This window comes from Rissa tridactyla, chromosome 7 (assembly GCF_028500815.1).
Source record: "Rissa tridactyla isolate bRisTri1 chromosome 7, bRisTri1.patW.cur.20221130, whole genome shotgun sequence".
Taxonomy (NCBI): Eukaryota; Metazoa; Chordata; class Aves; order Charadriiformes; family Laridae; genus Rissa; species Rissa tridactyla.
The window spans coordinates 18,183,271-18,196,311 of NC_071472.1; the positions used below are offsets into that span (position 1 = coordinate 18,183,271).

The 13,041-nt window shown below is 61.1% G+C and overlaps 1 protein-coding gene across 3 annotated transcripts in view; it reads right to left on the minus strand.

Moving 5' to 3' along the window:
• The window catches only part of LOC128912598 (solute carrier family 23 member 3-like), a 52,081-nt gene that overhangs the window by 32,672 nt on the left and 6,368 nt on the right, over positions 1-13,041 (minus strand). For 2 of the 3 annotated variants that reach the window (XM_054208830.1, XM_054208831.1), the window contains exons 4-7: positions 11,369-11,554; positions 10,264-10,473; positions 8,040-8,178; positions 6,490-6,548 (exon numbers count right to left, since the gene is read on the minus strand). In XM_054208830.1, coding sequence (XP_054064805.1) covers positions 6,490-6,548; positions 8,040-8,178; positions 10,264-10,473; positions 11,369-11,554 — 594 coding nt within the window. Of the gene's footprint in view, positions 1-6,489; positions 6,549-8,039; positions 8,179-10,263; positions 10,474-11,368; positions 11,555-12,142; positions 12,227-13,041 lie in introns of those variants that run through there. The other variant, XM_054208833.1, reaches the window with a different exon arrangement.

A 13,041-nucleotide genomic window follows, 5' to 3' on the forward strand; every position in this document is an offset into this window, starting at 1 on the left:
GCAATGGCAACGGGCTGACCATGCCCCACACCTTCCCCCCCACAGCTGTCCCTGTGTCCCCCCCTTGCTCTGCTCTGACCAAAACACAGCCCCAGCTAGCTCAGCCTGGCAAGACTGGGACCCCAGATGCCTGCGTGCTCCCTGCTGCCCTCCAGGCCCTCCCCATGGTCGGGCAGCTGCCTGTGGCCACGGGGCCAATGATGCCCAAGATGTGGGAGTGGGGCCGGGGGCGGCAGCGGGGGGACTGCCGCTCCGCTTTCCGGAGGGGGAAGGGGCTCTCCCCCTTCAATGCTCCCGTTTGAGCTGAGGCCTGGCACCGGCTCAAACCACCGCTTGCTGACACGAGATCAATCATCCCCCGAGCTGGGCTGCTCCTCGGCAGCACCGTGTGGCTGGTGCCCATGCACAGGCTGGGGCCTCTCCCGCAGGAGCTGGGTCTGGCCCCTTCTGCCAGGCTGCCTGTGATGGCCCGCTGCCTGCCTGCGGCGGCTCCCGGCATGGCATGGCGTGGCATGGCACAACATGGCACAGCATGGCACAGCACAGCTTGACATGGCATGGCACAGCATGACATGGTATGGCACGGCATGACATGGCACGGGACAGCATGACATGGTACGGCACAGCATGACATGGCATGGAGAGTATGAGGAAGACTCCGACTGAAAAGGACGGTCCCCTGCATGTGCCAGACCACATGCCACCACAGAGCCAAGGGCAGCGCGGTGCCCCAGGGAAGGTGGCTGCAGTGGTGCTTGCCCATCCCTCCATTCTTAAACAAGCCACCAGGTGACACTGGGCTCAAGTGGGGCTGGGACCAAGCAGGCGGCTGCCTGTTCCTGGCCCAGGTGCCACCTGCTCTCCACAGTGGCAGTGACAGAGCTGTGCCCAGGCACAGCCGCACTCACAGGGGGTCGGGCTGTGAACCCCACCACGTCCCCAGCAGGAGCATCCCTGCAGAGCTCCTGGGACAGCAGCCGCTGCTGCCATGGTGCCATCCCCATCCCTGGCAGATGCAAGGGCTGAAGCAATGACAGCCAGCCCGGCCCTGGCCCAGCTGCTGGAGGTTCGCTCCTTGACCGCGGGCTGGGCACTATTTTGGGCAGGCTGCTGCCCCAGGGCGCCCATGCCAAGTCTGGTTTTAGCAGCGTGCAGCTCCACTGACTCACTGCTTGTGCAAGCGGCCTGTGGCTGCCAGTGGTGGCCCACAAAGCGGGTCTTGGCAGGGTCCCCCCTCACCTGATCGGGCCTTAGCAAGCAAATAAATAATGCCGCAGTGCCGCCTGCCACGCGCCTCCATGGCAAACACCGTGGGAGGGCTGGTGGCCACGGGGCGGTGAGTCCCCACGCAGGGATGAGTGTCTGCGCTCCTCCCCAAGTGTCCCATTGTGGGCACAAAGCGCTGACCCCTGGTCTCTTCAGCCATCGGATGTGGCACTTTGCCCCTGGTGCCTGTCAGTGGCATGCACGCTCTCCTGCGCTCACTTGTGCTCTTGTGTGCACGCTTGTGCTCTTGCAGGAGCAACCCTCTGCTCCTCCTTGATCGCAGCAGCAGCTCCTTGCGCACACGCGTGTGCAGGGCAGCGTTTGCCCCGCTCCCCCCCAGCACTGCTGCAGCCTACCACATTTCCAGCATGGGACCCAGGCCCTGGGGCAGTGACACGCTGGGGTGATGGAGGCTTGGTCAGGAATGAAGCAAGGACCCCAACAAGTGGCCCCGATCCGGGGCAAGGCACAGGGACCCACAGGTCTTGCTGGATGAGCCCAGCATGGAGGCTTGGCTGCACATGTGGGACTGCTCTGCTCATCCGAGCATCCCCAAAAGCCAGTCCCATGCTGCCACCTCTGCCCTGAGCCAGCCTGCCCAGGACCTCGCAACTTTTGCACCGCCTGGTGATGGCACTGTGGCCACCAGGTCCTTCCCTGACCCCACCCCGAGGGACCCCAGCCCGGCCGAGCACACACAGCATCTCCCCTTGAGCCACGCACCCTGCACACAAACAGCCCACATTGTGCCCACGCTGCCAGCCCCGCTCTGGCCCGGTGGCAGCTGCAAAGCCGCAGCTACCTTGCGCTAATTAAAAACATCCCCCGTCGGAAGGAGCCAAAGGGCTGCTTCCTCCCCGCCACACTGGGCTGGCGTGGGTTTGAGGGATGCCGTCCCCACCCTGAAAATCGCACAGCCCACCACCGCCTTCGCCCTCGGCCAGACCGCGGCAGCTCCGCTCCCCAGGGCTTATTTTTAGTGCCTGTTAAACAGGAGAGGCCGAAGGCAGGCAGGTGCCGGGCTGGACCCCGGGGCGGCGATGGCCGGTGGCTCCAGCGGGTGCCCCGGCCGCCCTCCACCTGCCCCGTGTCCCCTTGTGGGAGGGGGACGGGCGCCTGGCCCCCGTCCCAGCCCCGGTGGGGAACAATAAGAGGGACGGTGACCCCCGGGCGCCCTGACGTCAGTCGGCACCGCCGCCAGCACCGCCGCCAGCCCCGGCTCGGGGCTCCCGCTCACCCTCGGCCGGGGCCGCGCTGGAAGCCGCCTGTTTGTTTATCTTCCTCTCCGGCGTTGCTTGTTTTGATGGCACATCCTCCTCCTCCTCGCTGGGCCCCGGGGTCGAGCCGTGAACCCGCCGCGTCCTGTTTGCCGAGGTCCCGCGCCCGGCTTGCGGAGGTGCGGAGCAGCCGCCCCTACGCGCGCCGATAAAAATATGCCGGGCGAAGCATCCTGGGGTGCAGGGGCTATATTTGCACTGATGGTATCGGTGAGTTTGTCCCCGGTGTACCTGTCCCTGCCCTCCCCAGGGAGCGGGGGCACGGCACCGCATGTCCCCCCTGCCTCTGCCGCCCTCATGGAGCAGGACCACAGGGTCCGGCAGAAGCTGAGTCACTAAACGCCAACCATAGCCAGGCAGGGGCAAGATCTCAAAACCCATGGGTGGCCACCCCACGCTGCCCCCTAGGGTCATCTCTGCAACCCACAGGGACACCCAAGGATGAGATATCCCTGACCCACCGGGTCCCAGGCTGCTGGGACGGGTGCCGGTGCAGCCCGGAGGCGCTGAACCCTCTCCAGCCTCCTGCTCTTTCCCCTCACGGCGTGAACCCCTGGGCTTGCCAATAAAAGCTGCCGGCTTTGCCTCGGCTCGCGCGCGGCCGCTGGTCTCCCTCCGGCTCTGCCCAAGCCCAGGCAGCTGCTCAGCAGTGAACCCTTGCCAAAAACTGCGTGTGTGAAAGCGTCGTTTCCTAAATGTATAAATATTCCCAGGGCTTTGCTGGAAAACTCCCCATGATTAGTTAAAATGCCCTGGACAGCCGAGTGCACACAAGCCCAGGGAAAGGGCCCGTCTAAGCCGAGAGGCAGGAGCATCCCTGTGCAGCTCTGTCCTGGAGGACTGGCAGGACCTTTCCTCTCCAGCAAAGTTTCGGGAAGCGAACAAAGCTGTGGAGCGCTTTCCCGCATCCTGCCAGCCCTGCATCACACCATCACAGCCGCCTTCCAGCCAGGAGGTCCTTACCACTTCCAAACATCCACAACCTGAAGCCCCATTTCCCAGAGGGAGAGGCTGGAAGGACCATCAGACCTCTCCCCCTGACCTCCTGCCCGCTGACATTCAACCACGCATATCCCGAGACCAAGCCCAGCAACTTGGTTTTCTCCCAGGCAGGCTCCCAGCCCGCTTTTGGAGACATCAAGAGATGGAGGATCAACCGCTGCCCTTGGGAGCGTGCCCCGATCGCTAATCGCCCACGGGAGCAAACCCAAGTGCCTCCGTTCTCGCTCCAAATTGCCTGGCTCCGGCTCCCAGTGCCTGGCTCGTGCTCCGCTGCTCTCCACGAAATTAAAGAGAGCCCTTCACTAACCAGCATTTTCTCCTTGTAAAGACCCTCATGCACTGTAATCAAGGCGCCTCTCAATTTTCTCCCTGATAAGCTAGACGGAGCTCTTCCCTTCCAAGTCTCTCAATGCCGGGCTCTCTCCCCAGCCCTCAATTCATTTCTGCCACTCCGCGCTCATTGTCCGGCGTCTTTTTGAAAACCCAGACACGGGAGTCGGTCGCAGCGTTCCCGGCTCCCAGTGGCACGTCCCGAGGGACCCCAGCCCCTCTTGCTTCTCCTTTTTGGAGCTGGGCAGATGGAGTACAAAATTACCTGGGTGCTCTGAGATACCTGCCCAGAGATAACGAGATCATCCAACCCAGAGATAACGAGATCATCCAACCCACCCTCCTGCTGCAGGAAGCGAAGGGAGACTGGGGTGAACAGCCAGACTGGGTGGTGGAGAGCTGCGAAGCTATGTTTGATGTTCCTCACTAACACAAGACCTAGGAGGCATCAGGAGGAACGACGGGGTGCCGCGTTCAAACTGAAGGCAGCAGCTGCTCGCATCTCACGGCTCATTGCAGCAGGACAGTTGATGGACCAAAAGCATCATCAGCGGGTTTATAAAGCAACGGGATGGATGTAGAGAGGACAGATCCCCCCGGGCAGACTGAACGCACAACCACATCCCTCCACCAGCCTCTCCCCCGCGGCCGGTGCTCAGACCAGGCTGCCAGGGGATGCAGAGGGGGAGCATCTCCCAAACCCTCCCATTCCCCGCCCAGTGCTCCAGCCCCACGACGCTGCTCCGGGGCTGTTTTCAGGAGACACAGCACCAACTGCCCTCCCATCTTTTAAGTCTCTGCCAGATGAGCTCCCCACCATTGGCACGGCTCTTTGCAGGGTGGCGTCACCCCCCCTTCTGCCCACCCTGTGCCACCGAGCACCTTCCCCTCCGCCCCACACCCTACCGGCTCTTGGAGGACTCTGAGTTTCAAGCCTGACATTCATCTTTAGCAGATGTTGTTCAGCCACCCCTTGGACAAAGACACACTTCATCATCCCCCGATCCTGGCACATCCGCCTGCATCGTTCCAGCGACAGCACCGAAACATTTACCGACTGCTGCTGCCATGTCTGCTCCAGTATCAATCATTTTACCACCTCCGTCTACTAATAAGCTTATCCCGTTGCTGGGAGCTTGGGGTTTTCTCCCACTACACTAAATAAAAGCCTTTCCTTCTGTCCTTCGCCATGATTTTTCCCTGATGTCTTTAGCTTCTGTTATCCATTTTCTACACTTCATAATTTCTAATTTATATTGATTGCTATCTACTCCCGCTCTCCCATTTGTTATAAACTGCTCTTTTATTTCTAATTGCTGCCTTCACTTTGCCGCTGAACCAGAACGGGCTCTTGGCCAGCGCTGCCCTCTTTCTTGATTGTGGAATTGTGGCTTTTTGTGGCTTCTGAAATTCTTCTGAAAGAGCTCACCATTTTCATTCACATTTTTCTATCTAAATGTTTCCTCCGAGCTGATTTCACTCATAATTTTCCCCCTGCTTTGGGAAATTAGCCCTTTCAAAGCATGAAGGATATAAATTACTGTTTAGGAATGTCCTTTCTTTGCCCAGGGTGAATGTAATCTGGTCGTGATCATCGGTCCCTAGGCAACCTCCAACTTGCAGTCCAGCAGTGAATTCATCTCTATCCATCATAAGCGGGGGGAAGTGAAAGTTGCCTGCGCTGGATGCAATGCCTCTCGTATAAAAGAGGTACCGTCTCTAATTTTTAGAAACCCTGCAGATGGTTTATTGCTGGCTGCGCAAGAGCTTCAGCATGTGTCTCACAGAGTGATGTCCTCTCAAAGCCCGTGTCACACCACAGACACCCCGGCTGACTCCCTGGTCCCCAGCAGACACGGCTGCTCCCCGCTCCTGCACCTTCACAGCAAGCACACAGGAAGACTCAGAAGAATCTTGAGTCTTTTTTGCCTCGATGGGCATCAATCATTTCTGATCTTGCCACATTGGTTTGAATCATTTTAGTGCTTCTGTTATTATTTCCAGTAATGAAAAAGGATCAGAGGAAAGACTCCCTCCTTCCAGCCCCAAAGCACATGTCTGATTTTAGAGCCAAGCACGCCAAGAGGAGAGTGCTGGGCACAGCACAGATAACAGGCTGAAAGGCACTTGTCCCCGCAATGCGTCACTGCAAAGCCACCCCTAAAAGCAGCAGATGAACCAAAAAAGAGAAGATGGCTTCTCCTCATTCACCTGCTTCCTGCCTGCCATAAGCATCAGTGTTTCGGATCCACGGCAAGTGTGAGAGGCAGGTGAGGATGCCCCAGCGATGGCACGCTCCCATGGAGCAGCCAGCCCAGCTTGCACCCCCAGCAACTTCCAGCAGCCAGGCGGCTGTGAAAGGGTGGCAAAACACGGTGCCATGTCCCCATCTGGCCATGCCAGGCGTGCCCCCAGCTCCTCTCGCCCTGCAGACCAGGTGCAAGAACACAAGGAGAGCCATGGGAGAGCCAGTGGATATTACCCCTCTCCAGGCAAGTCCAGCCATCCCCCAACGGTGTCCCCATCCAGGCTAGCACACCTCACACTGGGGCTGCTGGCACCGGCTCCCCACCACCCCTTTGCCGAAGGAGGGAGGACTTGCACCGCTCCTTACCTCAGCCATGAAGTTCTGCTGAAACGCCTGCTCCTGGAAGGGCTCTGTCCGCAGGCGGTCTGCAAAGGAGAGCAGGGATCAGCCCGGGCAGGTCTCCAGACCTTCCACCCCAGCTTCCCCTTCCCCTACCTGTGCTGCCAGGGGGCTGCAGGGGAATGGGGACTGCAGGATCATCCCAGAGCCAGCGGGAGAGGCCAGTGGGCCCCTTGGTCTAGGGACACATCACCCAGTTAGCAGAAGGTGCAAGGACCACAGGGAAGTGGGCAGTAAGGTTGAGCCTGTTGATGCACGCAGCAGCCAGGCAGCCCAGAGCTCACCCACACTTGCCCCAGCACCCTCCCACACAGAGGAGCAGGGGACAATGGCAGGACAGGCTCAGCACCATTCCCAGCTTGAAGAGCTGCCTGAGTCTGAGCACCACGCAGCCATGCTCCATGGGACAGGGGACTGCTTGTCTCCAGTTGCTTTTCTGATGGGGTGACACAGCCTGTGTCTTCCTCTTATAGGACGGGGACAAACCCCTGTTATCCCTCGTTCTCTGCACCTCCTTCAAAGCACTGGTTTTTCCCCATCATTGCTAAGACGTTGTCTGGAAAAGCACCTGTCCAGCTTTGCTCAGCAGCGCTGGTGCAAATCTTCCTCCTAGCTTCCTGCCTTGCCCAGGCAAGGGACAAAAGAGGCCACTTGCCCACCAGCATCGGTCCCTGGACCCAAACTGGGTTGTCCTGGCTGCTCCAAGACCTGCAGAGCTGTCACACAGCAGGAGACAGGAGAGCATAGCCAGCTGGTACAGCTCTGGTACAGCTGCAGGGCAGACCCAGGCTCCTGCGGTGGGGTACCTGCCGTGGCACAGGGTCTGGACCACATCACCTTCCTGGCCATGATAAGCAAGTCAAGGCTGGCCCCCAGCGGACCCCACATCCCGAGGGGCAAGGTTCCTGCAGATGGGCAGGTATCACCTCTGGCAGCAGGACAGAGCACAGCGCTAGCACAGGATGATCCAAAAAACAGTGCCCAGACAACCCCCATGGGCAGAGGACAACCTGCCCCCAGGTGGCTCCCCCAGGCAGGTCCTGACCCATGTCCTACACAAGGGGTCTTCCTCCCGCCTGTCCCCCCGCCATGGAGAGGTGGGCTGGGCGCTGGAGGGGGGCCCACCGGCGCAGCGGTGCTTCCTGCGGCAGGGAGAGCCAGGAGCCCTGGTTGCTCTCCAAGCGCTCGGGACAGGAGCCTGACACGGCTCCAGGGCCGGCCCTCGCTGGCATCCCCACCGGCTCCTGGGGAGCAGCCAGGTGCTCTCGGTGAAGCGGAGAGCCCCTTGGCGACTCCCCAACTCCACCGGCTACCGGTCAAGGGCTGTTCCTCCCCCAGATCTCCCCAGGGGCTGCTCCCCAGCCTTCTGGCTACCGTCTTGCTGCCGGCGCGGCTGAACATGAAACACAAGCCTGGCTGGGTAATAGCCAGAGGGAGCAGAGCACGCCAGCCCCGTGCTAAGGAGGAAACTCGTTCCCTTTTTGCTCCTTTCTCAGCCTCAGGGCATCCCTCCTCACCTCTGCTGAGAGTGGCCCCGCTCTCCCTGTAGTCTTCGATCTCAGCATCCTTCTGGAGCAGCAGGGAGGTCAGCCCTTGCACCTGGTACTGCAGCGCCAGGCTCATCCGGATCAGGGGCCGCACAAGGTGACGGGACACCTAGGACAGAGGAGGGACACTCTAGGGAAGGTCCAGGAATGCACACAGCTGTCCATTGAATGGTAAAAGCAGGGCAGCCAGCAAGGTCCTAGCAAGACCTGCACTCCAGGTCATGCAGGGCTCCCCAGGGTAACCCCACATTTCACCCAGATCCAGTGGGAAGCGGTCAAAAGATAATAGCTGGGAGAAGGGAGGCAGGATGCTGTGGGACACTTCCCTCCATCCCAGCCTCATCCTTTCACAGCTGGGGGCTGCAGCAGGGGAGAGCTTGGGTGGGAGAGCCCAATGGGGACAGGGTGCAGGGGTGGGCAATGCTCTGCCTGCCATTTGGGGTGCAGCAGGAGGCAGAAAGCCCCCCATGTGCCACCCAGACCCTCCCCACGGCTCTGCACACCCCAAGGCATGTTCCTGTGCAGTTAACAGGCAGAGCTGGGCGAAAAACAAGAAGGACTCAAGGTGTCAAGCTGCAGCTCGAGGAACAGGAGACACTTGCCCAGGGAGGCGAGATCGAAAGCAGGAGGGACCCCAATGTGCAGGACTCGCGCAGGCTGCAGCTCCCCATTGCAGCCCACCGTGCCCGCCCTTAGCTTACGGCACAAGCCCCATGAAGAGCTCTGGCCATGTCCCCTGCCCCCCAGCCAGGCTGGGCTGCCCTGGCCCACCAGGCACATGAAGCAGCCTCCTGCCCATCACTTCCCAAAGTCCCTGGGAGGGCATTTTGGATCCCCCCACCCCAGCACATCCCTTGTCTTTGTGGCCAGGCTAAGCCCACAGGTGAGAAAGCAGCAAACCCAGCATCACTCGCAAAGCCTTCTCACTCCTGCAGCGAGCCCATGGTGGGCTCCATGCTCTGCACACCCCCAGGCACAAGCCACAGAGGTGATGGCCATCAGCCACCCAAGTGGTCAGATGGCACCATCCGCTGCCAAGCTAGGATGGGGCAAGCAGCCGTTTGCCAGGAGGGCTCCATGCCTGCCTCAAGCCCCTGGCCAGCTGCTGAGTAGAGCTTAGCAGGGCAGAGTTGGTCCCCCTTCCTACATCCACACCAGCCATGCTCAGCACCCCAACTGCTTCCCACCTTCTGGGTGCCTTGCAGACATCCAGCTACCAGCTGAGAGCTTGGGCTTTCTATCTTAGCTCAGCCTCAGCGCTTCTTGCCCAGGGAGGGACAGCAAGCCCCCAGGGCGAGCCAAGCCAGGACCTCGAGTTTATTTGCCCCCCACTTCAACCTTGAAAGCAAGGACAGACACCCCCACAGCAGCTGGGGAGCCCAGCTCTCCTCCCCGCCATGCCCGGACACAGCCATTCGGTGGGGGGAAAAAGGGACGTACCCCGCAGCAGGACCCGGGCGACCCGGCCGGGGAGGAGGGGGTGGAGGTGTCGGGGATTTAGGGCGATGCCTCCCGCGGCCGCCCGCCGGTAGCGGAGCCGCAGGGCCGGCCGCTAGGCCGGGGCTGCCGCCGAGGCCGTTAGCGGGTACCGGGCGCCCTCTTGTGCGCGCAGGGACGCAGGGCCCCGGGGGGACGGGGACCGGAGGAGGGGACCGGCCCGGGCAGCCCCGGCCCTGCAGCGCCCACCCCGCCTGCCGGGGGAGGATGCGGTGGAGGTGCCACCCCTGGGTGCTCAGCTTGCGATACCGGGCTCTTCCCGGGACCCAAACTGTTGGGCAGCCCGGTGGTAAGAGCAACCCCTTAAAAGCCAGGGAGCCCCCGCTTTGATTCCCTTCTGTCGTGACAGACCGGCTGGGGGTCCTTTGGGGGTACCCGCCACTCTGTGCCCCTCTTCACGGTGTGCACCAAAGGAGAACAGCATTGCTCCGCTGTGCCAGCGCACTGGCAGGGCATCGTCCCCAACAGAGCATCTCCCTCCAAGGTGGCAGCATGTGCTGGGCCATCCCTGCCTTGCTGCTGGAGCAAACCAAGGTGCCAAAGCCTCAATGGGAAGAAATGGGGACAGTGAACCTAGGGAGGGGCAGCAGGCAGAGACACCAGCACGACCTGAGACCACCCAGAAGCCTGCAAGCATTAGGAAGCAATCCTTAATTTTGGCCATCCCCCTCCCCAAACTCTCCGCAGCGTTGCTCACCATCTCCACGGGAGCGGGGCAGCAGTGGAAGTCCCAGTAGAAGGGTAGTCCCGAGAGCTCGCTCTTCACGTGCAGGCTGAGGCCGCCGGCAATGTGGTGGCAGGAGAAGGAGGTGGCAGTGTCTGTCTGCCCTGCCAGCAAGCGGCACATCAGTTTGCACAAGCGGTGCAGGAAGGAGGACACATGGACTGTCAGCCGCTTGTTCAGCTCCTGGGGAAAGGCAAGGTTAGGGGCACAGCAACACCCCAGGGAGCACGGCACTGGGAAAAAAGCAGCAGGAACTCCAGCACAGAAGGAGCCAAACTACTTCTGCGTGTCCCAGCGCTGCAAAAAGCCATCCCTGGGCCTCGGCTTCCAGCCCTGCAGTAGGACATTCCCCACCAGTTCTCCCAGGCCAGCCAAACTGGCAAGGCTCCCTTGCTCCACCAGCTCAGGAAGGTCCAGGTGGCAGGCAGGGTGCAATCGTCTCCACTAGTGCATCTGCCCCACATGCCACCGCAAGTGTCACAGGCTGGCCGAGAGGTGTCACAGCTCATCTAACTTGCCAGAGTTGGGGAATGGCTACTACAGCATGCCCACCCCTCCTTCCACCAGCTGCTCAGCACAGCTGCTCTGTGACAGGGGGACATGGCAAATGGGTGGTACGTTGGGGCCTGGGCACACAGACTAGGGTGAGGGCATGAGGCACAGCCCCATGTGTTTTGGGGCCATGCTGACAGGACATCCCATAGGTATGAAAGTGAAGAGGAGTCTCTCCGTCACTGGTGGGAAGGCAGTCTTGTTTCAAGCTGCTTCTTAGTACACTGGTCCCAGGGAAACCGGCTGCCCATCCAGCCCACAAGTGAAAAGAGTGTGACGGCCTCAGCGTGCAGGCCCAGTGAAGACACTGGGCATGCTAAATACCCTGGCCCACTCTCCCAGGAGGAGGGTGCTCAGCCATCCAAGGTGACAGTGCTTGGGCAGAGCCTCCCAGGGACTTCCCAGGCCAGACATTTGCACCCAAGCCCTGTCAGACCCAACAGCCATTGTGTCACCAAACAGTTTATGCTGGGACCTCAGCTGCTGCGAGGAGAAAAGGAGATCCCCGGACTTTCCAGACACTCACCTTGGACCTTTGTCCCACGACCTCGACGTCTGCACTCTCGTACCAGACGCTGCTGAGGTCGGAGATCAGCAGGATGTAGCCAGTATCCCTGAAGCACGCTTTGGCAAGAAAAGTGGACTCGCCCAAGCAAACAGAAGCCCAGGGCTGTGTCAGGAGGCTGCTCTCCAGCTCCTCAGAGCCCTCCATCTGCAAGACAGCAATCAGGCCTCAGCCTCAGCCCTCGCCCAGGAAGACCCCAGTCCCTGGGGTGGCCTCACAGGGATCCTCGGTCCCTGCCAGCCCCTCCACAGTGCCAGCCCCACCTCGCAGCCCAGAGGTGAGGATGCTCAGCCAGCTCTGGTCACACACTTGTCCCTGTACGTGCACGCAGCCCTGCTGGGGCGGGCATTTTGGGGAGCTCTGTGCAGGGCAGTTGGTTCCCCAGCTCACAATAACTACCCCAAAATGCACCAGCAGACACACGGCAGTGTAACTGCTGCCTTCCCCGTGTTATCCGGTGCTTAATAACATTAACACGGTGAGACCTCTACATGCAAATTAACGTTTAAGCCACCCGGCTTGCAGAAGGATGGGCAGCAGGACACCGCAGCCCTCCTCCTGCTCGGAGATCCCGTCCCTGCGCTCGGCGCGAGCCACACGCCGTCCCCTGCCTGCACAGACGCCGGCAGAGAGAGAACTGCCGCTTCCCACTCCTCCCTGCCTGCCGAAACACCCGGGGACCCGGCCTCCCCGGGGTCCCCGCAGGACTGGGGCTCTGGGGAGCGGGGGAGTTACCCGAGGGCAAGAGGAGCAGGCGGGCCAAGGGCTGTCGGGGCGAGGGGGCTTTGCAGAGGCGAGCAATGGCAGGCCGGAGGCGAAGGCCAGACTACGGCTCCCAGCATGCTGCTCTCTTCCGCGGCATGCGAGCTGCCGGGGCACGCTGGGATGCGTAGCAGCACACGCCATGGGTCACCGGCACGGGGAAACGGTCACGGCCATCGCTTCCTCACGGCCCTGGGTGCGACTGGTCCTGCTCCCTCGCCTGCTGACGAGGATGGGCACCCAAGCTGGTGTGTCCCTCTCGAGCCTCCCCAGTTGTCACAGGAGGTGCCACAGCCACGACACTGTGCAAAACGATGTGATTGAAATGCTTTAACGCTTTGTTTTGTGCTTGCTCCTGTCGTGAAATGTCCTGGTACAAGTGCCCAGCTGGGGACAGCCCGTGGGCTGCGGGCAAGGTACAGCATGGAGAGGCAGCAGCGGCCAAGGGCTCCTGTCCCTTGGTCCTGGGTTTATTCCTCAGCCCCAACAGCCACAAGGTGCCTGTGCAGGCATCTCCTGAGCTTGTGCTTGTCTCCTGCTCAGCTGCTGCATCCTGGAGACCCACGCTGCAGGTGCCTGTGTCCCCCATGCCCAGGGACTGGGCTCACAGGACACCACAGAGCAGGGCTATGCCAGCCTGGAAGGGGCCATGGACACCACACATCCCCGCAAGCCCTCCAGCCTCCTCCACACTGAGCACAGCTGCGTCCTCCCCCGGGCATTGACCCCCCTACCCATCACTCTGACCGTGATACCCCACCTGCACCCCATGCATTGAGGCCATCCACCTTGCACTCGCAAACAGTCCCCCCTGCACCCATGCACTGCCCCTGAGCCCCCTATTTGTACCCTATTCACACTCCACAACCACC